The 24,647-nt window shown below is 36.4% G+C and overlaps 1 protein-coding gene across 2 annotated transcripts in view; it reads right to left on the minus strand.

Moving 5' to 3' along the window:
* The window catches only part of FOXN2 (forkhead box N2), a 68,803-nt gene that overhangs the window by 20,966 nt on the left and 23,190 nt on the right, over positions 1–24,647 (minus strand). For both annotated transcript variants that reach the window (XM_036750682.1, XM_036750683.1), the window contains exons 2-4: positions 18,947–19,494; positions 4,892–5,016; positions 1,518–1,582 (exon numbers count right to left, since the gene is read on the minus strand). In XM_036750682.1, the coding sequence (XP_036606577.1) occupies positions 1,518–1,582; positions 4,892–5,016; positions 18,947–19,480 (724 nt within the window). In that variant the 5' untranslated portion in view covers positions 19,481–19,494. The remainder of the gene's footprint in view (positions 1–1,517; positions 1,583–4,891; positions 5,017–18,946; positions 19,495–24,647) is intronic.

Below are 24,647 nucleotides of genomic sequence, written 5' to 3' on the forward strand. Positions count from 1 at the left end.
GCCACCTAGCTGCCCCCTAGGCTTCATCTTAAATTAAATATACAAACAGATGTTCGTAAGATCATACATTTAGGGGCAGCACCAGCCCTGGAGTCAGGAAGACCTGAGTTCAAATCCAGCCTCAGACACTTGACACACTTACTAGCTGTGTGACCTTGAGCAAGTCACTTAACCCCAATTGCCCTGCCTTCCCCCCCTCCAAAAAAAAAAATAATAAGATCATACATTTAGAACTGGAAGAGCCCTTAGGAGCCATTTAACCCAATCCCTTCCTTTTATAGATGAGGAATCTAAGGCCCAGGTAGGTTAAAGTGATTTGCCCAAGGTCCCTCAGGTAGTAAGCATCAGAGCAAGGATTTGAACCTAAGTCCTCAGACTGTAGATCTATGATGCTAATACTGCTCTCCAAACTCATTAAACAAGACAAAAATCCAATAAAAAATATACACAATCCATTTTTTCTCTTGCTTGCTCAAAATATAATTCCTCTGAGTCTTATGAACTGGTATACTATGGGAAATATCCAAAATAATAATAATAATGCTAACATAGAGTGCTTACTAATGCTCTAAGCACTTTACAATTATTATCTCACAAGATCCCTGGGAGGTGCTATTATTATCCTCATTTTACAGTTAAGAAAACTGAGGCGAACAGAGGTGAAGTGATTTTTCAGGGTTGCACATCTAGTAAGTGTCTGAGTCTGGATTTGACCTCAAGTATACCTGACTCCAGGCCTGGTGCTTTTGCCCACTGTACCACCTAGCTGCCCCAAAGTAATTATCAACGTTGAGGGTGGGGGGAGGGGGGGGGAAGAGATTCAATTTGTATAAAAACTCAGTGGTTTTCCAGGTTTCTAGATAATCATATTTTCTGTTAAGCCTAGGTCTAGATTTTTCTCATGCTTATTGGTGGAGGAAAATATAGCTATTACTATAGAAAACAGTTCCATGAAAAGTTGGTAAACATAAAGGCATAAAATGAAACAGCCTACCCATTAGCTCTACTAAGGGAGTACTAGAAGGCAGTATGCAGAGAGAACGCAATAGTACTACTAGGGTTTTTTTTGGAGGGAAGAGAATAGATAAGGTAGAAGAGGTAAACTGATGTACAGCCCCCCCAAAAGAGGAAAACATGACCAAATCTACTGAAGAGTAGTGCCTGAGGATAGAAGGAAAAATCTGTAAAAAGGATACTTCTCAAATTAAATGGCAGGATCTACTGAAATGGGAGATGAAAGAAGAGCTCTTGGAGGTACAAGCCATATACACCAATGTCAAACCCTTGACATCATTCCTTGCACACAGTTGGTGCTCAGTCATCTTTCTTATGAATTAACCTGGTAAGAACATGTTGAGGAACTGGGACAAAAAACTGAACTATGTGCTTATCTAAACAACAGAAACTGAAAGAAAATCTATGATGGTATTATTGAGAAATCAGATTCTATAGGAATTAGTAACATGTTTTCAGATGCCCTTTTTAAATAACTTATAACATCAAATTTTTATACATACCTTTGAGAGTTCGAACTTGGCTCTGCTTTAGTACAGAGGTTATATAATGAGGTGGTGATGATCCACTAAAAAAAAATAACAAAAGTTTTATTTATGTTCCTTTTTGTATTTAATTTTTAACAGTCATTTTTTTTATTAGCTAGCATATTTATTTGTTGGAGAGTAGAGCATTGTAATAGAGGGCTGGCCTTGGTCAGGTACATCCAGGTTCAAAGCCCACTTCTGACCCATACTGGCTGTGTGACCCTGGGCAATGTCTCAGAACTCCAGGCAACTCTCTCAGATAAGATTCAGAACAGCTGCTGATCTAAATTGGTGGAGGGAGTTTTCTTAACAGGAGTTCCCCACACAGATGAAATCACAGGTCTGGGCCTTGCTATCTGAATCTTCCCCTGACAGCACCACCCCACCCCCCATTACAACAATAAGAAAAAATTCCATATGATCTCTATTGTTTCCTGAGATGACACTCCATTCAGTTTAGTACTGGAGAAATGTAGGAAAGACTCAATGCTTAAATGATGAATGTAAGCGTTACCATATGGACAAAAGTTTCAATAATCTACAGGATTAAAAAAAATTTGCTTTATGTAGAGTCATTTCTGCTGACAACCAAATAAGCTTATCTACACATTGTGAGCACTTTTAAAAAACATTTATACTAATAGATTATAAATATTATTCTCATACTCATTGGTATTCACTAAAAGTTATATTTAGTAGATGGAATTAAGCACCAATGTTTAAAAATTTAAAGTAATCACAAGAATCTAGAAACTGGACAAAAAATAACTACTTCTGTACTGTGATATCTATCTTAGAATGTGTGTTTTGTCAAATTTTCCAGCTTTTTAATAATCACAATGCTGTTAGTTTATTACTCATGTTTTACATACATTGAGTCTTTTGCTTTAGACTTTTGAACTTTCCATCACAAGAGGATCTATGCATCATCAGAGCAGGAAAGGGCTGTAGATTAGCTAATCTAATCTTTTCCTTTTACAGATGAGGAAATCAAGGCCCAGACTGGTGAAGTGACTTGCCCAAGGTTTTACAGGGAGTAGTAAGTAAATAGGAGAGCCAGGATTCAAGCCTAGGTCCTTTGACTCCAAATCTAGTGCTCTTGACACAGTGCCAAATCTCATATGGGGAATTCTAAGTTGGACTTGATGGCTTCTGGGTTCCTAGTCCCATGATTCTGTGCTGATAATGGCAAAATGTTGTGGTGATTACAGTTATGGTGAAGTTAGTGGTAATGGTCTAGAATGTATAAGTTCCCAAATGGGCTATACTGCCTCCTGGATGAGGCATGGGGCACTGGATCGATAAGGGGGGAGGGTGCCAGAGGACAGTAGAAGCCTTGGGTACAACTGGGGGGCACTGAGTAATTTTTTTCGAAAAGGGGGAGGTAGGCCAAATAAATTTGGGAACCTCTGGTGGTGATATAGCAATAGTGATGATAATGAAGGTGGTAAAAAAATAAATGTGATAAGATTTTAGGAGTCAAAGGCAGATCAATGAGTTAAAAAATTTATTTCTATTGAAAATATTTCTGAAATAAAGTCATCAAAACAAGAGAGTAGTCTGCCACTACACCTAGGTTGTATGCCTGCAGGCTGGTCACTTCAACTCTCTGCAACTTAGTTTTGTCATCTAGAGTAAATTACAAAAGAATATCTCTAAGCTTTTTTCTAGATCTTATTATTCTAAATGAAGAAAATTTTAACTCAAGATAAAGCTGTTAATGTGGAATGGAATAAGTAGAACTAAGAGAACTTTACACACAATGACTAAAATATCAAACAACCTTTCTAAAAGGCAGTCAGACTTAGATCAATTGCTGTGACCAATCTCAAAGATCACAAGACAAAACCTACTTCCCTAATCTAGGAAGGGAAAGGAGGAAGAATATTGTCTACATTGCCAGATGCAGTCATTTTGTCAGATTTGCCTAACTGCTTTTATTTATTGGGGGCATGAGCAGTACTTAGAAAATGACAGTAGTATTAAAAGCAAAATGCATAAACAAAAAAGTGGATAAGGTTATTTCAAAATAGGTATCCTTTATATTGTGACATTGTTATCACTTGCTTTTGTTTTAGACAGGGCAAAAATTCCAAAATTCCAGTAGGAACAAATCCTTGAACATATGAGAAGGCAAAAAAAAAAATCATTAATAGAATGATAAATATTGAAGTAGAAACATAAAAAACATGGTACTTTAAATGTGCTATATGTGGGTTTCTAGAAACATTGCCAATTCTAATTATCCATGTTTTGGGGGGAAATTATTTAAATAAACTTAAAACCCTAACCACCATGGTCAGTTTCAAAATTTATTGTACTACCAATTCTTTAGGCTTTAATAAGTATCATTAACTGATCCTTTCCTTTACTCTAGGAAAGCTGTAAAAACTACCAGGTTTTATTTAAATTGTACTAACTAGAGCTAGATCTTATTGATATACATTCTTCCAATCTAATAACAATTCAATGGAAAGCTAAAAATATTTAGTAGTTTTGGTGTAGACATGTCAATTTGGCTTTTTTTTATAGTATCTGTCCATATATATTCCCCTCCAACCCCCGCCATTGTAGTTGGATAAATTTTTTTAAAACTCCTACTTGAAGCTTTAAATTCTTAATGAATAAAATTTTTAATGGACTACAGAAATATTAAAAATATACTCCTTTGTATTAACGTACTACATACTTTTGCAAGCTCGTTACAATAGCTGCACAGACTTCTACCTGACTCAAATAAAATAATGGTTGCACGTAACTCAACAGACCCAAAAAAGGTGCTTCCTCGGACAAAGGAAACAAACTCCAATTCAAAGATATAATACATTTAAGGTGTGGATTAGCTTGACAAATATAGGGGGTCAATAGGAGAAGTTGTACCCAAAGGCAAAAGTTAGAAGAATCACAAACATCTTATTGGTAAATAATTAAAAGCTCAGTAAATTTTTATTTTACTTAGCAAATTTCTTTAGCACTTGAGTGATTACTTTTATGAATCAATGTGATTTATTTATAGAGAAATGGAACTCTGAAAACAGAAATTGTGAGATTTCACTAATTCAAAGCTGAATATAAAGCTTAAAATGACAAAAAAATGCTTTTTTCCTAACAAACTTAAAACACATGTTCCTATCATATCCTTAGGCCTCAGAAACTTTTGTTTAAAAGAAAATTTAAAATGATTACTTATTTCTCACAGGCATGAATGAAATAATTCCAAAGCAAAAGCACAAAGTGTAGATCACTCTCTCAGCCTAAATTCTTCTTTAAATGAAAACTTTGCCATTTCTCCATTTCAGAAATCCCAAACACTTAAACCACTAATTATTTGTAACTGAATAAACCCTTACTTTTGTGGTGATGCAGGAGGGGTGTAAAATGCAAGTGCTGAGGAAAAAGGCTGCTTCTTCAGTGCTTGTATAAGATTGGGTTTATATTCTGGATCAACACACCATAAGGAACCTTTTCCATTCACCTAGCAGTAAAGAACCAACAGGATTAATGTTTTTTTTAAAAAGTTTTTAGAGTACACAGATAACCAGAATTTAAATTTTTTATTCCAGTCTTTATGAGCTTACAGAGAAGGAAGAGGGTAGGAAATAAGGAAGGCTACAAGGATGGGGGAAAGAATGTTTAACAAAACTATGTCCTGCTGCTTCCTTAAGAAGCAGAAAAAAATAGCCAGGAAGACAACTTACACAAGTATTTTGCAAGACATTTTCTGTGCAATGTTAGTGTTGTATCTTTCTCTCAAAATATTAAAGGTGAAACTGTATATCAAAAATACCGATGACATATGGCAATGTTTCTGTACACTTGGTGGATAAGCATGCCAAGTCTTAGGGTCAGGGAAAACTTGGCTTCATTTGACAAGGGATGTCAAAACACAATTAATTGCTAAACAAATAGTCTCAACAATAAGTATCAAGAAAGCACTGCTGGCTACAGCAACCTGAGTAGACAAGACAGTCTTTAACAGAGAATGACAAGGACAGATCATAGGCTCAGTCTCGAGTTTTACCAAAGCTTACTAAGTGAAATACATAAACTCTGCAAAATATCTGAAGGTTATGGCAATCAGATCAAGTATTTTAGTAAAATAAATGCCCTTTAAAGAGGATTAATAAAATTGGATTTATAGCACAAGATAGCAGGAAACTGGGGGGGGGGGGGGGGGGGCCCCGGGGGAGGCATAAGAAAGCAATTAGATGGAGAGTTAAAGCAATTTATAATCCTTACACTGCTGAGTCAGAACATTACAAGAAGAACATTACTTACACAAAGAAACCTGGTAAATAAAGTTAAATTATATATTACTAATAAGATTAGAAAATCAAGATAAAAATATCACTAACCAAAGGGTTTGTTTGGGGATGAAGGGAGTAGGTGGAGAAAGTATTATCTTATTTGCATATTGGAAAAATCTTCCTAGCTATAATTTTTAGAAACAGCAATTATGATCAAAAATAAGAAAGCTAAACCTGAAACAACACACTATTTCATACTCTATTTTCAAATGATCTATTATATTACTTCAGTTCTTCAGGGATCTGGGATTTTATTGGGATGGGCACTTTCTCCACCAGGATACATCACAATCATTCTTTTCTATGGTAGAAAATTGCTTTGGTTTAAAAAAATTCAGCACTCCAAAGTCAACCTGCAGATAAATCTCTTCAAACTAGCTAGATTAATTCTAAGATTACAGTCTATACATTGTCTGGTCTTGTACTCAAAGTCATTCCAGCTGTACTCAGATCTAACATCACTTTAGCTTATGATGAGTAAACAAATTCTCATTTTGGTCTGTACATAGACAAATTAACTTTGTCCTATAATCAAAGAACAGTGCTGGTTGGTGCCACATCGCTCCAGGATACTATAGGTTGTCACAACCAAAATAAAGCAAAACCTATCTCAGAATTTAGATTAACTGTTTCATTAGAACTCTGAATAGATTTCAGTCTGCAACAAAGTGATACACATGAAAAGGCAATACCTTAAAGAGGCAATATCTTAAAATTGCAATAACATGGGGTTGTGGCAAGATAGAAACACTAATAGATTGTTGGTGGATCAGTAAATTGGCACAACCATTCTAGAAAACAATCTGAAATTATGTAAAAAAAGTGCCTCAAACATTTAGACCCTTTGACTCTGAAATTTCATTACTAGTTGTAAATCCAAGAGAGTCAATAACAAAAAGATGCCGTATATACCAAAATATTTGTAGTCACACTTTTCCTGAGAGCAAAGCACTGGAAACAAAGGAGACAGACATTGCTTAAGGAATGTAAGGAAACTGTTTTACATGTAGTACTTCTCTCCCCAACCCTCCCCTACCTCTTCCCTTCTCTCACACTTACTATCCCTTAAGATTCAATTAGTTTAAATCTCTGAGTCCATATCATCCAATGATTAAAGAATAGGCAGTTATCACCTTACAAAGTATGACAAAAAGGTTGAATTCATGCAAAAAAATGGAGTTTTAGAAAAAGGAATATTATTGTACTGTAAGAAATGCCAAACGCGACGAATGTGTGATCAATGAACACAAAGCACGCAAAGACAAATATAGTAAAACATTTAGCACAGTGCCTGACACTTACTAGATGTTTAACAAACGCTTAGTAATTGACTGGATGTATACAACTATAACAATGTACACAAAAAGGAAAAACAAAAAAAAATCCAAACAATGACATAGGATTATAATAACCAAGCTAGGCCTCAAAAAGGGTAGGAGAGGACATACCGCCCGGCTCCTTTGCAGAAGTGGGAAAACACTGGTTGTGGAATATTGCATATAACATCAGTTTTTGGATATGTTGTTTTGTTTTTTGGAATTTTTCTTTCTTCCTTGATACTTTATTATTAGGGATGTCTCTCTAGTGGGGGGGGGGGTGGAGAGAATAGAGTAGAAAATATAAGGAAAGATATCAGTAAATTTTTAAGAGATATATTTTGTACTTAAGGAAAAATATCAACCACTTTAAAAAATCTCATCAGTAAGGACTAATTATGTATTTGGGTGATTGAAATGTGGATGACAGGAGTATAAAATTTTAAATTAAAGTACAAACAATTTGGTGCTTCTGAAATCATAGTATCAAATTACAGAAACTATTACTATTGCTTACTAACTAGATATCTGCTCAGTTTCAGATTAGGATAAATTCTAACCCATAAGAACCATGGTTGTTAGGTAGAAAAAGCATAATAATTTAATCACCAATAAATTATCAAGTTTTTTTTAAACAATCTGCCTAATGTTCTATTTTGGCATAGCTCTTATGACTCTCAGAAATGAAGTTCAAAATTGCGTTTCACATTGTTTTGTGGGAAGATTATAGTTGTTTTGATCACTATGAAGTGAGTTCTTAAAATATAAAAGTAAGAAAATCAATATTGAAAATGTACTGCTAGAGAACAGTTAAGCTTCTTGAGTGTGGTCTCAAGTAATCCTGGTTATGTTTCCATGGTAGCATCTCCTTTCCCTAGCTCTGCTATTGGTAATAGGAGATGACTATATGTACTTACTGCTTTGTGTTTTAGATTATGTAACTAAAATGCACCTAATAACTTACTAATATTCATCTAAAATCTTATCTATATATTATAGATTCATGAGGTTGAGATATGAGTAGATGAAGAGATTTTGAGAAAGTGGTGTCAATAGTAAATGCAAAGAGAAGACATTTATGTGATTGCAAACAGGAAACATGCACATATCTCTCAATTTGTTAAAGTTTTGAAACAATGTATAGTTTTTCACATAAAACTAATTTCAGGGGGCAAAGTTTATTCCCTAACAAATCAGTAGCCAAATGATGTGAGCACTTTCTTTTTCCAAAAAGAAACATGAGCTATCAACACAGGGGGGGAAAATGCTAAAAAATCACCTATAATAGAAATGCGAACTGAGGTTTCACCTCTACACCAAAACTGGCAAAGATGATTAAAAACAGAAACAATCATTGCTGGAAGATCAACACAATAATAATAATCCTGTTGGAAGAGTTATAAACTGTAAATAAACTTTAGAGAAAAGTTACTGAAATATGGATGTCCTTTGAACCTGCAATCTTACTACTAGGCATGCACCCTAAGGAGGTCAATGACACAAAGAAGGTCCTATACTGTATACACTGAAATATTAATAGCACTTTTAGAAGTAGCAAAAACTGAAAACAGTATATATTCATCAATTAAAAGATGAATAAATTATGGCAAATTAATGTAATGGATTATTTTACTACAAAGAACAGTTAATGAATAGAATTAAGAGAAACATGAGAAAAGTAATGCAGAGTTAATAAAGTAGAACCAGGAAAATAATACACAGTCGGAACTCAGATCAAATGCAGAGATCAATGTTCATTCCAGATGGCTGATAATGGAATATATATCCTTTCTCTCCTAGAAGGGACAGATATTGATATTACTCCTGTCTCCACAGTAATGGAATAGATGGTCAGAAGTGTCATGACAGGAGCCAAGGATCTTGGTTGGGGGATGGTCCAGTCTTACCTCTCCCCACCCCCACCCCCACCCTACTTCCTTCACTTGAGCCTGACCTCTGTCCCTACTCTCATCCCTATTTCTGTCTCCACTCAAGTTCCTATTTGGAGCCTCATCTGCAGCTCTTACTGTTGTTTTTTTTTTCCCCTGTCTCAATAGGAGAGGCTCCTATGCACATGATCTCATAAGTTCTTCCTTCCTCTAAGGATCTCATTCCACTCTCAAACACTAAAGTGTACCCTATTCTTAAAAAAAAAAAAAAGCAAGCACACAATACAAACAACAAAATAATTGTTCTCCTATTTTGCTAATATTCCAACCTTCTTCTTTCACCAACAGACCTCCTTCTTGTCAGATCATAGAACCTAAAGCTAGGATGAAATCGTAAGCGATCATCTATCTAGTGGGCCTGCTACAAATTTATGTTAATTCATCTCAACTGGGCCCCCACTAAAAGGAAAAACTTCTATTCTCCCTAACTGATTTGCTATACCACCCCAGAGTGGCTGTTCCAAACTTCATCTCCCCTTGTTTCCCATACAAAGCATCTGCTCCCTCGACCCTCCCAGCTAAGAATCTTATCTCATACTTTGACTGAAAAAATTGAGCTATATGCTAAAAGCTCTCCTTTTCCTTATTTTACTCAGACTATAAATTTTATTCCTGTCTCAGTCGAATAGCCCTAGGCCCGCCTACATTCACTTTTTAATCCAATCACCTCCCTATATTCTTCAATGTCTCCCCATCTGTTACCTACACATAGTCCCTATCTCTCCTCAATCCTCAAAAAACCTTCATTTGATCTGGCCATTCCCACTTGCTATCATTCTTTGTCTTCTTTCCCTCTGTGGCTATATTCTACACTGGATGCCTCCGCTGAATCCCCTTTCTTCTAAATTCTGGCTTCAAACGTTATTCAACCGAAACTGCTCTCAGCAGTTATCAATGACCACTTGCCAAATCTAATGGCCTTTACTCAAATCTGATGTTCCTTGACCTATGTAGTATTTGATACTGTCCATTTTCTCCCCTTCCGGATACTTTCTCCTTCCTAGGTTTTTGTGACCCTTCTCTCTCCTGGTTCTCCCACCTAATGATATGCTCCTCATTTGTTCTTCAGGTTATGCTCATTATGAGTGCCCCCAAGGCTCTATCTTGAGACCCCCTTTCTTTTTCCTTTATATTATCTCACTTAGTGAATGCATTAATTAGTTCTTATGGGTTCAACGACTCATAAACAGGCTCGGTTCACAATATACAAAAGAATTGCGCACAGTAGCCACATGTTTGATAAACTCAAAGATCCCCCACTAGTGGAGTAAGGATTTATATAACAAAAAACTGCTGGAAAAACTAGAAAGCAATCTGGCAGGTATAAAGCCATATTCCTGTATACCAAGATAAGCTCCAAATGCATAACTTAGACATAGAGAGTGACACATCAAGAACAAATTAGAGGAGCAAGGAAGAAATTACCTTTCAAACCTATGGATAAGGGAAAATAGAGAAGGATCACAGAAAATGAAGTTAAAAAGTTTCTGCATTCTAATTCATCTTTCCCATGGCTACCAAAGGGATTTTCCAAAGTGTACTCAATAAATCCCAATAGCTCCTTATTACTTCCAGGAACAAATAAGCCCTCTGTTCGGCACTTATGGTCTTCACAACTTGGTTGCTTCCTCTCTTTCTAGTCTTCTTACATTTCCTTCCCTCCAGGTACTCTGTGATCCAGCTACACTGGCCTCTTTGGTGTTCCTTGCACACAGCACTCATCTCCCAATTGGTGCCTCTTCGCTAGCTGTGCAATGCTCTCCCTTCTCACCTCCACCTCCTGGCATCTTCCATTTTCACTACCTTGTATGTACATATTTATTTACATGTTGTCTCCCCTCACTTAGAATGTGAGTTACTTGATGGCAGGAACTACTTGATCTCCAGTGCTTGGCACAGTGCCTGGCACACAGTAAGAGTAACGGTAATAAATATTTTTTACACATAATAATAAATGCTTGTTGAACTGACTGAAATTGTTAGTTGACACCAAGTATCCAAAGTCAATTCTATTTGGAATCTTTGTATAAACTTTTCTCTTTCTCCACAGTGCTAGAATAGAAAGACTGCTAATCATATACTCAGAAAACCTGGGTTCAAATTTTGGCTTTGCTGCTTCCTAATTTTTTCACTCTTGGTCAACTCACAACTTCTCTGGGCCTAACCAGTAAAATGAAGGGGTTAGAATAAATGAGCCTCTAAACTTGAAATATAATTTACCTACAAAAGACTGTCAACTCCTCAGCCTAGCATTTAAAGCTCTTCATAATCTAGCCCTACCCTATGAATGAATAAAAAAGCATTTATTAAATGCTTCCTATGTATCAGGATTTCTTCCTCACAGGAAAGTCAGTTTCTTCATCTGTAAAATGAGCTGGAGAAGAAAATGGCAAAGCACTTCAGTATCTCTGCCAAGAAAACCCTGTTAAGGCAATCAGTCTTTTCCCTTTCTTTGAATTGGTGGGAAACCCTTTGCTGTCTTTGTCTTGGAATATTTCTCAACATTAAGACAATCAGGAGTCACTGAATTGTACATGATGTGATACTAGGGATGGGGGACTTACACACCCAGCCTGGGTGAGGTCAGAGCCCTCAGGGCTCTGAACAGGATATAATTGAGGGGAAGCTGGCTCTTGATTCTTGGGGCATACTCATAGAAGGAGTGTTGAGACTCTGGGCAAGCTGTAACTGACCACCGCGCCCCCCCCCCCCCCCCCAGCTTTGTAAGCCAGACCCATTGGTTCCTCTCTGGTAACTATGTATTGTGATTTGAATCAGACAAGGTCTGTCTTGATGTTTGTAATTTGTTTGCATTTGCCTTAAAGTTCAGGGGGCTGATCTTTTCCCCCTGAACTAAGTGATTGATACATGTATGTTTGATTAAACTGAGATTGTTAACCCCTTAAAGTTGCTTTCCTTAGAAAAGACAAAGAAGATAGGAATGGTGGGCAGGAAGGGGTGTGTAGGCCAGGGAAGTCATAAGACTAGAGGATGAGGAGAGGGTGGCACTTTAATCAGCAGCACAGGGATCTGGCCAGGGTCAAAAACGGTGAAAGCTCACCAATCAAAATCACAGGTCTCTAAGTCAGTAGGTGAAGTACGAGGCTGAAGGGAGAGTGTTAAGTTCAAGATAGTGGTAGGAAAAGTCAATCTTCTACCTTACTACTAAAGCCAAGTTGGAGATCTCTTTTCTCTCTCCTCAATTCACTCCCTGCCTGAAATATCTTTCTTCTCTATCTCTGCATAAAACTCATGCTTCAAAGTACAGGTCAAGGTGTATGAGGCCTTTCCTATCAATTCTAGTTCTCTGATCTCTCTGACCTGCTATACCAATAGTTTTTTTCCACTTTATTTTGGCACTTATGGAATGTTTTGGTATTTCAACACTGCCTCGTATTATTAACTCCCTAGTCTTTTCTAACCACCAGAAGGCAATTATATTTAACTATTCCACACAACTAAGTATAATTCTTTGGGAAAAAGTATTATTTCATTAAAATGATTACTCTCCAGTATAGCAAACAACATCTTTGTGGTCTGAAAGGAGTAGAGTACTCCCCAATCTTTATTCACTAGGGATGTCAGGTCCATTATTTGCTCTTCTATTGTTCCACTATCTTCACTTAATAGCATGCCAAAATTTATTGTTCTTTTGACCTGAATCACCCCATTTTGGCAATTAGGGGAGTAGACAGTGCAGCAAACAGTTATAAATAGCGGTAAAGTGATGAACAAATGAAAGTTTGATGAGCAATGAAGTCAACATACCATTCAGAAATTAGAACTATGAGCTTTCCAAACCATTAGGTGAACTAAAATGAACTAAAGCCTTTGTTTTCTAACTTTTACTTAGGACCTTTGCTTGTTGTTGTTGCTTGTCCTTCATTTTCAATGAGAACCAATGACACTGCAGAGTGATGTTTTGACTTGTGCATGGACAGGATTTAAGTGGGGCAGAGTTCCACAGCCATCACTTACTCTCTCTTCCACAGTCATCAAAGTCCAAGTGGCAAGACAAAAGTCAAGATGACTGGTGACAACCCAGGGTGCAGTGGATGACCTTGGCATCTTGGATGTCTGACCAAGTCTTCATGGCCGATGTAATAAATTGTTCTCAACAGCCCATTACTCCAGGGTAAGTTTTCACATGCTTGAGGTAGACATCCCCCTAACTCATTGACAGCCCACTGGCTACCCTTAACCTGGTTTAAGTCATCTGTTTTTCCAGTGTGGCTGCTGCACATGCTATAACTACTTGGAGCCACAGGTTAGAGTTGAGTGCCATGTGAACACCTAAGGTGGATGAGTACCCCTGAAAAGGGTTAGCAAGCCCTCATACCAGAGAGCTAGTCCTTTCTGAACACTCCATACACACCTGGACCTTTGCACAGGAACTAAAGAGTCAAATTCAAGAGATACAACTGTTGCAAAACAATTGCCACAAAACTTACAAAGATTAAAAAATATCCATGTCTGCTTGAGAAATTCATGACCTAACCTACTAATCTTTTTTCTTTTAGATAGGACCTGTTGTTATACTTCATCAGTTTATGTAGCTGTCAGTGAAGAATTTAGTCTATCAATGTAGACTACCACAACTCTCTGCAACCAATAGTACAAGAGTGCTAAAGGGTTAAATGACTTTCTGAGAATTATATAATCACTATACGTCAGAGGCAGGCCGTCAGCCCAGGTTATCCTGACCAAGTTATTGATCCATACTCCACAACTGCCCCTCATCTACCTAGCAAATATTCAAATAATAGCATTACTTTCTAAAAGGAATACAATGTTCCTGGTTGCATTATTCCCTAGAAACACAAGAATGGGTAAAAAGAGAAACAAGGAATCAGCATTAAACATTACTTTACAGAAGTTTTACTTTCAAAGTTTTCAATATAGTAGCTTGTCATATGTGACCTTTTTTAAAGCTTCTAAGCAACACAAAATCACTTTCTGCCCATTTAAAATGCAACAAGGGGGCATTGTAGATAGAGAAATGGACTGAAGTCAGGAATATCCTATTTCAAATTCTTCCTCAGACACTAGCTATATTGTGTGACACTAGTCCAATTACTTAACCTCTCTATGACTCAGTTTCCACAGGATTGTTCTAAGGATCAAATAAGATGATATATGCGAAGCACTTTGCAAAATTTAAAGCTCTACTCAAATACTATTATTAAGGCATTTCCTTTTATTAAATTTTCTCTTTTAGAAAAAGTATACATTCAAAACTTTAAAAATGAGCATCTTCAAAATTAGAGTACCTTTAAGTGACAAGGTAGCAATTTGTTTGGGTTCAGATCCATGATTTCACTGGAGTAAGAAACACTCTCAAAAAATAAAGATCAATAACTGTTCTACAACTTATTAAGAGAGTTGTCTATACCCAAAGGGCCATAAAAATGTGTATACCCTTTGACCCCGCAATACCACTTCTAGGGCTGTATCCCAAAGAGATCATACAAATGGGAAAAGAACCTACATGTACAAAAATATTTATAGCAGCTCTTTATGTGGTGGCAAAAAAACCTGGAAATTGAGGGGATGCCCATCAATTGGGGAATGGCTGAACAAGTTGTAGTATATGAATGTAATGGAATACTATTGTGCTATAAGAAATGATGAGCAGGCAGACTTCAGAAAAACCTGGGAAGACTTATGTGAACTGATGCTGAGTGAAGGGAGCAGAACCAAGAAGAATACCATACACAGTTTGCTATCCACATCCAGAGAAAAAACTACGGAGTCTGAATGCAAATTGAAGCAGACTATTTGCTCTCTCTTTTTGGTTTTGTTTCTTCTTTCTCATGGTTCATTCTATTGTTTATAATTCTTTGCAAAATGACTAATATGAAAATATGTTTAATGTGAATGTATATGTAGAGCCTTTATCAGATTGCATACAGTCTGTGGGAAGGGGAGGGAGGTGAAGAAAATTTGGAACTCAAAAGCTTGTGGAACTGAAGGCTGCAAACTAAAAATAAATAAATATTTAAAAAAAAAAGAAAAAAGAGAGAGAGTTGTCTGGGGGCATCAAGAGGTTAGGTGGTATACTTAAGAGTCACACAGCCAGGTTGTATCAGAATTTGAACTTAGGCCTTTCTGACATCAAGGCTGACTCTAGCCACATTCTTATAAGGTTGCAAAGGGAAACAAAAGTAATCATAACATGAAAAAACATTCATTAGTGAATGAATCACTTATAAAACTATTTAATTTAACATGTGAACATCCCTCTTGCCTTAGGGACAGAATATATGCCCATCCTGGCTCACTGTCATACCTGGTTAATCTCTGATTTTTGGTGGGTCTTCAAAAGGGAATGATATTTGAGTATCAACGGATTAATCCCTAAAGGATTAGTCCCTAAGAAGACTGAGAAGTCCTACAATATTTTTTCAACAATTATCATTTCTATGTCAAAAGTGAAATAAAGGTTATCTCACTGCTTTATCATACTTTTTTTCCCTAAAAATAAAAATGCTCTAAACCTCCAATTTGTTCATTCTACACTTATGTGTTCATCCTAAGAATGAGCAGTTTTGATTATTTTGTTAAATAATATGAAATAACTTGATTTTTTTAAACTTTGTATCATTTTTCAAGATAATATCCCAATCACACCCTTTCCTACTATTTACTATGAACTGTTGGTTCCCATCTGAACTAGATTCATGTTAAGTGAACTTTTCTGGTATGAATTATCTCTACCCACAAAAAAAGAATCTAATGTACCTTAAAATTCACTTAAAGTATAATTTTCATACTGCTTCCTCCCAATCCAATTTATGTTTCAAAGCTCTCACTTTGCTGATTCAAAAGTATATTTGTTTGCTTTAAACATAGGTAGATACCACTTTTACTCAATGGTACACCATCAGGTTGTTTTTGCGAGGGTAAAAAAAATAACTTTACCCAGAACAATTAATAGAGTGATACTAGGTGGGGTAAATACTCTGGAAGTGGAATTTGTCTGGAAAAGTGGGACTAATTGTTACCGTTTACCTATAACAACACATGGATAATTTGTCTATCACCTACATCTCAAGAGCATGTAAAGCCCTTAGAGAGCTTAGTGAAATGTACACGATGTGGGTTCTCAAATAAATCTGAGAATGATTCTAATAGTTACAATCTATAAAAGAAGAAGGAATGGGAAATGAATCTTTCTATTTATATACCAGTCCACAACTTTTTTGGGGGGGGGGGGGGGGGGCGGGAGGGGGGAGGTTTGAAACAAAATCTGTTTAGAAGCCAATATGTCTTTGTTATCTTATGAAAATGTCATCTTTACCAAGTGGTTGTGTATCCTTTTGAGTATCATTAAACAAAAATGGAAGCAAGGACACATTAGTATGTAAGTTATACAATTTCCAAACTAAAGTGGGTATGGTATCACAGTACGGTACAAACCTCAAAAGTAAGAAGTTATGATCACCCCACTCACCTTGGTAGAGCTTAACATAGTACCTTCCAGGAACTTAGGCGTAATGTACTGTATGACACCCCACATCGCTGTGTTCATGATAAGAGTAAAAGTAAAATGTAAGCAGAGATTACTTCATTTTTGTCTTTGTATCCCCAGCACCTAGAAATACTAGGTGTGTCACAAATGCTTGCCAAATTGAATTTATGTCCTAAAGCATAAACAGTCAGAGGAAGAAAAAGGGAGCTGCCTAAAGAGACCAGTACAAATACAGAAAGGACTCATCAACAAACTCAGATTTTAAAATTTAGAAAATGGAAGCAATACTTTCTTCAATCAAAGGACTATTAGATTAGATTAACATCTGAAAGGTAAAAGCCCAGAATGAAATGAGGCTGATGACAATTACTGAGAGAGAAAAAAAGAGGCTGGGTGATGGGTGGTTTGTTTTTTAGATATGTTGGGAGAAAAGGAAAAATCAAAGGTTAGGGAGCTGTTTAGGGTTAATGATAAGAAGGCTGAACTGCTCAGACTCATTTGTGGCTTCTGTTTTCTCAGTCAAGAATAATGATCTCTGGATTGGGAAAGACAAAATATAAATGTTTATGAGAAAATCAACCATTAAACTACTCATACTAAAAAACTGCAAAAACTAGTAGATAAGATTGCTGCTACCAGGATCTCTGAATGGTCTTTGCACAATGGAAGACTAATGTTGAGCCCATTTTCAAAAAAGAGAATGGAATCAACAAATTATATGCCAGTGAGCCTGAATAAAAAAGCAGCCAGACAGATGACTCGTCCAAGGTCATACATACAGGTCTTAAGTGGAACAGTTGGGATTCAAACCAAGGTTCTCCAATTTCCAGATTTAGGGCTTTTAGAGTGCTCAGAAAGTGAAGAAGTGACCACTGAAAGCCAACTTAGCTTCATCAAAAAAGCATGTCATGACAGTCTAATCTTTTTTTTTTTGAAAGGATAACTAGATGGTAGGTGAGGCACCTTGTGTCCCCATTTCATCTTTTTCACTGTGAACTCTGGAATTCTCTAACTGTCCTTCATAGTAAACCCATGCCCTCCCCTTGGAAATAATTTGAATTTACATACATGTTGTTCAACTCTCAGATTTAAACTCTTCAATTTAACATGTAATATTCTGTCTTTGTATCTCTAACATAACCCAGATCTTGACACCTATGAGGTCTTAATAAGTGTTTGTTAAACTATCAATAACCCTTAAAAAACTGACAGAAAAAGTAGAAAATAATGTATATTACAATAATAGCTATTCATATCAATGAACCTGAGTCATCAAGATTAAGTTATGTTCACTTGCTTCTGTTTATATAAGGCAATGATGATTTTAAAAATATTTCTGGAAAAACTCAGTTCAAAAAAGTTTTAGTTTTTTTTAACCTTCCAGAAAACAGAAGCTTGCTACATTCACTAACAAAACTTATGTGATAATGGACAGATGAGGGTAAGTGAATATGACAAACACTACTGCTATGATAGAATTCTATATACTATCTCCATAGTATTTTCTTTTATTGTCCAACATTTAAGAGCTTTTCTTAATTGACAAAACATTTAGTCAGTCTTTTTATCAGGCCTCAAGGAGATAGTTTTATATTCATTTTATACATCAGGAATGAAGCACAGAAATTTTACAAAGTGAGATAGCAAATCAATAGCTAATTTATAAACTTGAAAATTCCAAGTCCCTTGATTGTGGTGGCTATAAATGACAGTAGTGATGAAAAGAAATCAAATTAATTTGTTCAAACTTACTTAACAGAGCTTAAGGATTAGATCTTATTAGGCTAAAATTTAAAGTGAAAAGATGATCCCTTTCATGACATAAAAAGAAAGCAATGTCTGCATTGTCTTCTCGAGTACTGGTACTGTGTCTTTATTTAACTTTTGTATCTCAGTGCCTTGTACATTATAGGCATTTAAATAAAAAAAAATTTAGTCATAATTTTTTCAAAAATTGAAATTTGTGAAAAAATTGAAGAAATAAAATAATTATTCCATTTCTTGTGGCTCATTCACCTAGAAAAAAAAATATTACCCTTCTGCCTTAACTTTCCTACAAAGAACAAAATGATACAATTAAAGCTATTGAGGCAAATATAGTATTAAAAACATTAAAGTGACTACATAAAACCAGAATTTATGAAGATCTTCTATAATTAAATATATCCAGTACTGAAGCAAGAAAATAAGAGTTTAATACTCCAAAATTAAAGTCAATAAATGAGCTTGTGGCAAATAATTTGATTTAAGGAATATATTTAACCTTCTTGACTGCTTTCACATTTAAAATGCTAGATGGATTCCCCCCACACTCCGTCCCCCCCCAAAAAAAAACCCAAAGTAGTGGTTAAAAAAATCTCACCTTGCCATGGCTTCGCTCCACTTTCTGAAAACATTTATTCAAAGAAAGGTTGTGTCGGACAGAATTCTTCCAACCTGTTGGTGCTGTAGCAAAATATGGAAATCGTTCCAGTATCCAACTGTAGATTTCTTTGACTGGCAAACATTTATTTGGAGAATGTTCAATAGCCATGTAAATGAGAAGACTAAAGGAGTAAGGGGGTTTTGAATTCCCTGATTTTTTTTCTGTGTTCTGGTAGGATGGTGCAAAAGATGGCACATTATCACCTTCAATGTCATATATTGGACTAACAATAGGAAGACCCTCATTTCCAAGGCTGAAGTTTGTTAGAAGATTAGTACTTTCATGAAGCCAGTTCAAGTTTGTGAGCTCATCATCTGCTGATTCACTGTCCACTAAAGTAGCTTTAGGCCTGGCAGCATCAACTGCTTCAGGCAAGCTTCCCATTCTGTAAATCTGGCTTAATCCAGCAACCTTTTCTGCTCCGGGAGTTTCAGCTCTCTTATCTGGAGTCATTCCAGTTACCGGACCCATTTAATCCTGTGGCTCTGCAACAAAGAAAACAATTATAAATCAATGTAATCCTTAAGACTCTTAACCTGTTGGTGGACTCAAAGTACTAATTTAAATGCTCACTCCTACATATATGTTTGTGTATATGTATACATGTATATTTATATGTAAAACAGTCACATAATGAAATAAATTTGAGTAAGAGTAAGGAAACGGAAAATATCCCACATTTATAATCAAAAGATTACTTATTGAATGCTGTTGTAGTCCATCACATGAATAATCAATAGAAATTCTATATAAAAAGTTTTCTATTAATTATAGACATGAAACCAAGTTTTTAATCCCATTTATAATAAAGAAAGCTAAAGAATAAGAAATAACAAAAACTAATATGTAGAATGGTCCCTAGATCCTACTACTTGAGATCCTTTTCTAAAAGCAAAGGCTAAATAATTAATCCAATCATCACAGTAAAGATGTAAAACAAAGTATATGAATGGACCTCTGGGAAGGGAGGTACGAGAGGGCGGGACCATGTTACTTGAGAAACCAAGGAAAACTCCTCATAGAATCCCATCATTTAGAATAATCCAAAAAGAAAAAGAGACAGATATTTATTAGATAGCTACTGCCTATTTTAAAGTCTTTATTAATAGCCTGATGCACTGAATTTCCAAATATGGTTTTCTTCTCTAAATTCAAACTTTTAAAACTACAATCTATTACCTACAATTCCAACTTTCTCACACAAAATCAAGTGAAGTGCTAGGATATCTGTGCGGGAGATAATCAAAATTATAATCTTTGTTGGCTACCTAAGAAATAAACCAAATTATGCTAAGCATGTTATATACCCACATAATTCACCCACTTTCTCCCCTGATGTTTTCACTTCAAAAAGGTAGTGATGGGGGTAGGAAGTCCAAGTAAGCATTTGAATGCTAGTCTACAAGTGTCCAAAGTTAATTGTAATCCAGGCACATTAGGATTTCTCCCTCATTTGAGCAACTTCTGGGCTTCTCAGACTGTAAAAATTTGTGGGAGGGGAAAGTAATTTATAAGTGATTGAAAAATAGTACTAGAAAGAAATTCTAAACATAGAGTTCCAGATTTGGTCATCAAAGGACCTTCTGTACCAGGGAAGAAGGACAATAGATACTACTCTAACTGGAAGGGACTTTAGAAAACATTTAGCAGATGAGAGGAATGCTAAAGATAAAAAGGGGTTAGTGGTTTGTGTGGTTTTTAAAAAATAAAATTGAGAAAAGAGAAGGATCAAAGAAGAGACAGAACTATGATAACTTATCTCAGAAAGAAGGCAGAGCTGCTTAGCCCTTATTTTGCTTCTGTTTTCTGTCAAGAAGAATGATCTGTGGACTAGCGTAAAAATGGTTAATCTTGGGGTTTGATTCCCAAGATAACTTAGGAGAAAGTAAAAGAACATCTAGTCACCCTGGATAAGTCCAAGTCATCTCACCTAGACGAACCACACTCACAGACTCTATAAGCAAACTTGAACAGGTTAGTACTCCTATCCCCCACATTTCATGTCTGTCTGGTCAGACCCACTAGAAAGCACTCATGGAAAGTGTCTTCATCAGGTAAAAGCCTTCTTCTAGGAGAGAATTAATATATTTTATTTAAAAGTGTCAATCACAGAAAGTTTTACTTGCAGGAAAAACTACTTGGGTATGAATAAATAGCAATTTCCATTTGTAACTTTAAGCCTATTTTAAAAAAAACACAAAATCTAAATGATTATTGCCAATACAATTAGCTCCACTTTTATCCATTCTATCCTTCACATATAAAGGTGATATATTAAAAGAATTGTCATTTTCAGGATTTGTACCAACTAGTGGAACACTTTTGGACAATCTGGTACAATCAATGGGCAAATGCCACCTGTTGAAAGTCATCTGACTAGTTAAAGTACAGTCTGTGGTCATGGAAAAGAATAAAACTAAAAACTTTTGGTTCTCTAAAAAGTGCTGCAATTGGGAACTCACATTTTTGATAATAGACTTTCATTTCCTTGTTCTTTACAGACATATGGTTCACTGCACCCATATTAGTGAAATGTGGGCTTAAAATACAATCATACTATGGACTCAAACCATTCTTAACAATTTTCAACTTTAATAAACTGAAAAGTTTTGGAAACATAAAAACATTAAGGATACTATCTATCCTCCCTCTTTATATCCCTTTGGCTGATGTGATGTATATTTATAGTCTTTTAAAAAAATACAAAAATTGAAGTATATAACTAAATCTCAAATTCAAAAGTTCCTGGTTAGTCTTTAATATTTATATTATCAATTAACTTGTCTTTTCAAGTCAGTATAATACTACATTCAAAATATAAAAATTCACCACTTAAAAGTAGGTCTGTTGGGGCAGCTAGGTGGCACGGAGTAAAGCACCAGCCCTGGAGTCAGGAGGACCTGAGTTCAAACCGAATTCATACACTTGATACACTTACTAGCTATGTGACCTTGAGCAAGTCACTTAAAATAAATAAATAAAAGAATCCTTACTTTAGAGTGATCGTGATATGCTTTATCCTAGGGTACAGATGAAAATCTGATAGGTATTACCCAAATTGGAAAAGCTTTGAGACCAAAGGAAGAAATGAGCTAAATGTGAGGGTTTTCCACACGGTAATTATTTTAGCCACAGCAATTAATAAACTGTGTACTAAGGTATGGAGAGATGCGAATTTTATTAGTATAAGGAGCATTCACATTTCTAATCTTCAATGGGGCAGCTAGGTAGTATAGTAGATAGTGTGAGATCTAGAGTCAGGAAGGCTTGAGTTCAATGTGACCTCAGATACTTAATTTACTAGTTGCATGACACTGGGGAAGTCACTTACCCTGTTTGCTTCAGTTTCTCATCTGTAAAATGATCTGGACAAGGAAATGGCAAACCACTCCAGTATCTTTGCCAAGAAAACCCCAAATGGGGTCAGGAAGAGTTGGACAACACTGAAACAACTGAACAGCTTATCTTCAATGCATCTGTGTTATCACTGATGTGGGTACTACTTCTAACTATGCAGATCACAAGTTACCTAGTCTCCTCATCCTGTGCTTTTATCTTTGCTCTCTCATAAACCTTCCTCAGTGGTTACACCCAACATTCTAGACCAGGAGTTCTTAACTTGGAGCCTACCTAGATTTCAAGGGTTCAGTGAACTTGGATTTTTCACTAACTTCTAACTGAAAATGAGCATTTCTTCCATTATAAATGTAGACCAAAAAATATCACACAAATGAAGCATGTGCAAAGCACTATGCTAAGTGCTGGGGATACAAATGGAAAAATGAGACAGCTCCTGCTCTCAAGAAGTTCACAATCTAATGGGGAAGAAAACACACATGAAAGGTTTTAGCTACAAGTCAGATGTAGAGGTCCCATGATTCTTAGGGCACAGCAAAGAAGGTATTAATGACTCTTCTTTAACCTTATTTTGACTGATAACATCATATCAGTTTCCATTCAACAACACCAAAGACTTTGGTGGCAAGAACTTTGTTTGCTGAGACTTCTGTAGCTGTGGCTGTAGGATGTAAAGCAGCTGCCAGGCATAAATATCTCTACAGAGGTTGCCTCTCAGAGTGATGGCTGAGGGTTAGAAGAATTTCTAGAATGGGCTAGAAGCATTGTTATTCCCCAGGCCCTTGGGTTCAGGACCTTGGGCTGTCTCTACAAGGACCGAGTGGAGAAGGTGGTATGATTTGCTGGGCATATGCTGCTTTCCCTCTCCCCCTTAGGGTTCCTTGCTATTATTTAGAGAAATATTCATTGCTTGATGGGCATCAACTACCTCTAGTAATCTTGGCTAGAAAATCAGAACCATCTCAATCAGGATTTCTCCATTCCCTTTTGGTTTCCCCTTGAAGACTAGATTATTCCTAACTTTAACAAGAAAAGAGGACAAGAGAACCCCCATCTACCTAGGGGCCTAGGCCAAGCTAGGTTTTTGTTTATATGTAAATAAAAGCCAGGGTCCCAGATTCCTTATCAGATGCCCCAGGGCTAGGAATGATGGCTAGCTATAATTCTACCATGGCCATAGTTCAGACTAGAGAATGTCTTTTGAGCTAGACTGAGAAGCAATGAATATTTCTTAACTGCCAGAGCAACTGGGAAGCTAGGTGGGACAGTAGATAGAGCACAGGCCCCAGAGTCAGGAAGATCTGAGTTCAAATCCAGTGTCTGACACTTACTAGAGCTGTATGATCCTGGGCAAGTCACTTAACCCTGTCTGCCTCAGTTTCCTCATCTAAAATGAGGTGGAGAAGGAAACGCCTCCAGTATCTTTGTCCAGAAAGCCCCAATGGTGTCATGAAGAGTCAGACATGATTGGAGAAAAAAAAAAACTGAATAAGAAAAATTGCCAGAGGGGGCATGATCAGTCACACCTAAAGGCCAACCCATTTTCCCCAGCTGCAGACAAATCCTATCACCTGAGGATTACTCCCAGTTCCCCAAGGAAGAAGCAAATAGGGAGGAGCTGAGTCAACTCTTAATCCACCTCCTTATTTAAATGTCTACCAATTGGGATCATCTTACCTTTGCCAGGGTAGGTCCAAATGATGTACTGATAGGCTGATCAGAAAGAGGCTATAGACCCAATTTACTTGTTATTGCTAGCCTAACTAATAAACTGACCACGCTTAGGTCCCTGGCTCTTTGGCTGAGATGGCCAGCATGACCCACGCTCAGCCTGCCTGTTACAATCTTCACCACAATCTCAAGTTACTTGTCCAAGACTGTGTGTGTGTGTGTGTGTGTGTGTGTGTGTGTGTGTATAACATGTATATATATACACATAGACATATACATGGAAGCAGGTCAATAGGTTGGATATCAAATCTGGATTTTTTCTGTAGAGATTGCTATCTTATCTCTTGTAATAGGTTGTGAATCTTTCTGCATTATTCTGGGGTTTGATGCAATCAGCACAATGTCATCAACCAAACAACAGGAGCATCTAGAAGACTTCCATCCATAAAGATAGCCTCTCCAATATGAACTCTGTAGTGGATATCATCTGTGAAAACAGCAAAATCAAGCAACTAAAAACATTTTCTAGCTACATGCTTTGTGCCATGCACTGTGCTACTGAAATTAAACAGTTCTGGCTCTCAAGGGGCTAACATGCATAGGGACACAA

The sequence above is a fragment of the Trichosurus vulpecula genome, chromosome 3 (assembly GCF_011100635.1).
Source record: "Trichosurus vulpecula isolate mTriVul1 chromosome 3, mTriVul1.pri, whole genome shotgun sequence".
Classification (NCBI taxonomy): domain Eukaryota; kingdom Metazoa; phylum Chordata; class Mammalia; order Diprotodontia; family Phalangeridae; genus Trichosurus; species Trichosurus vulpecula.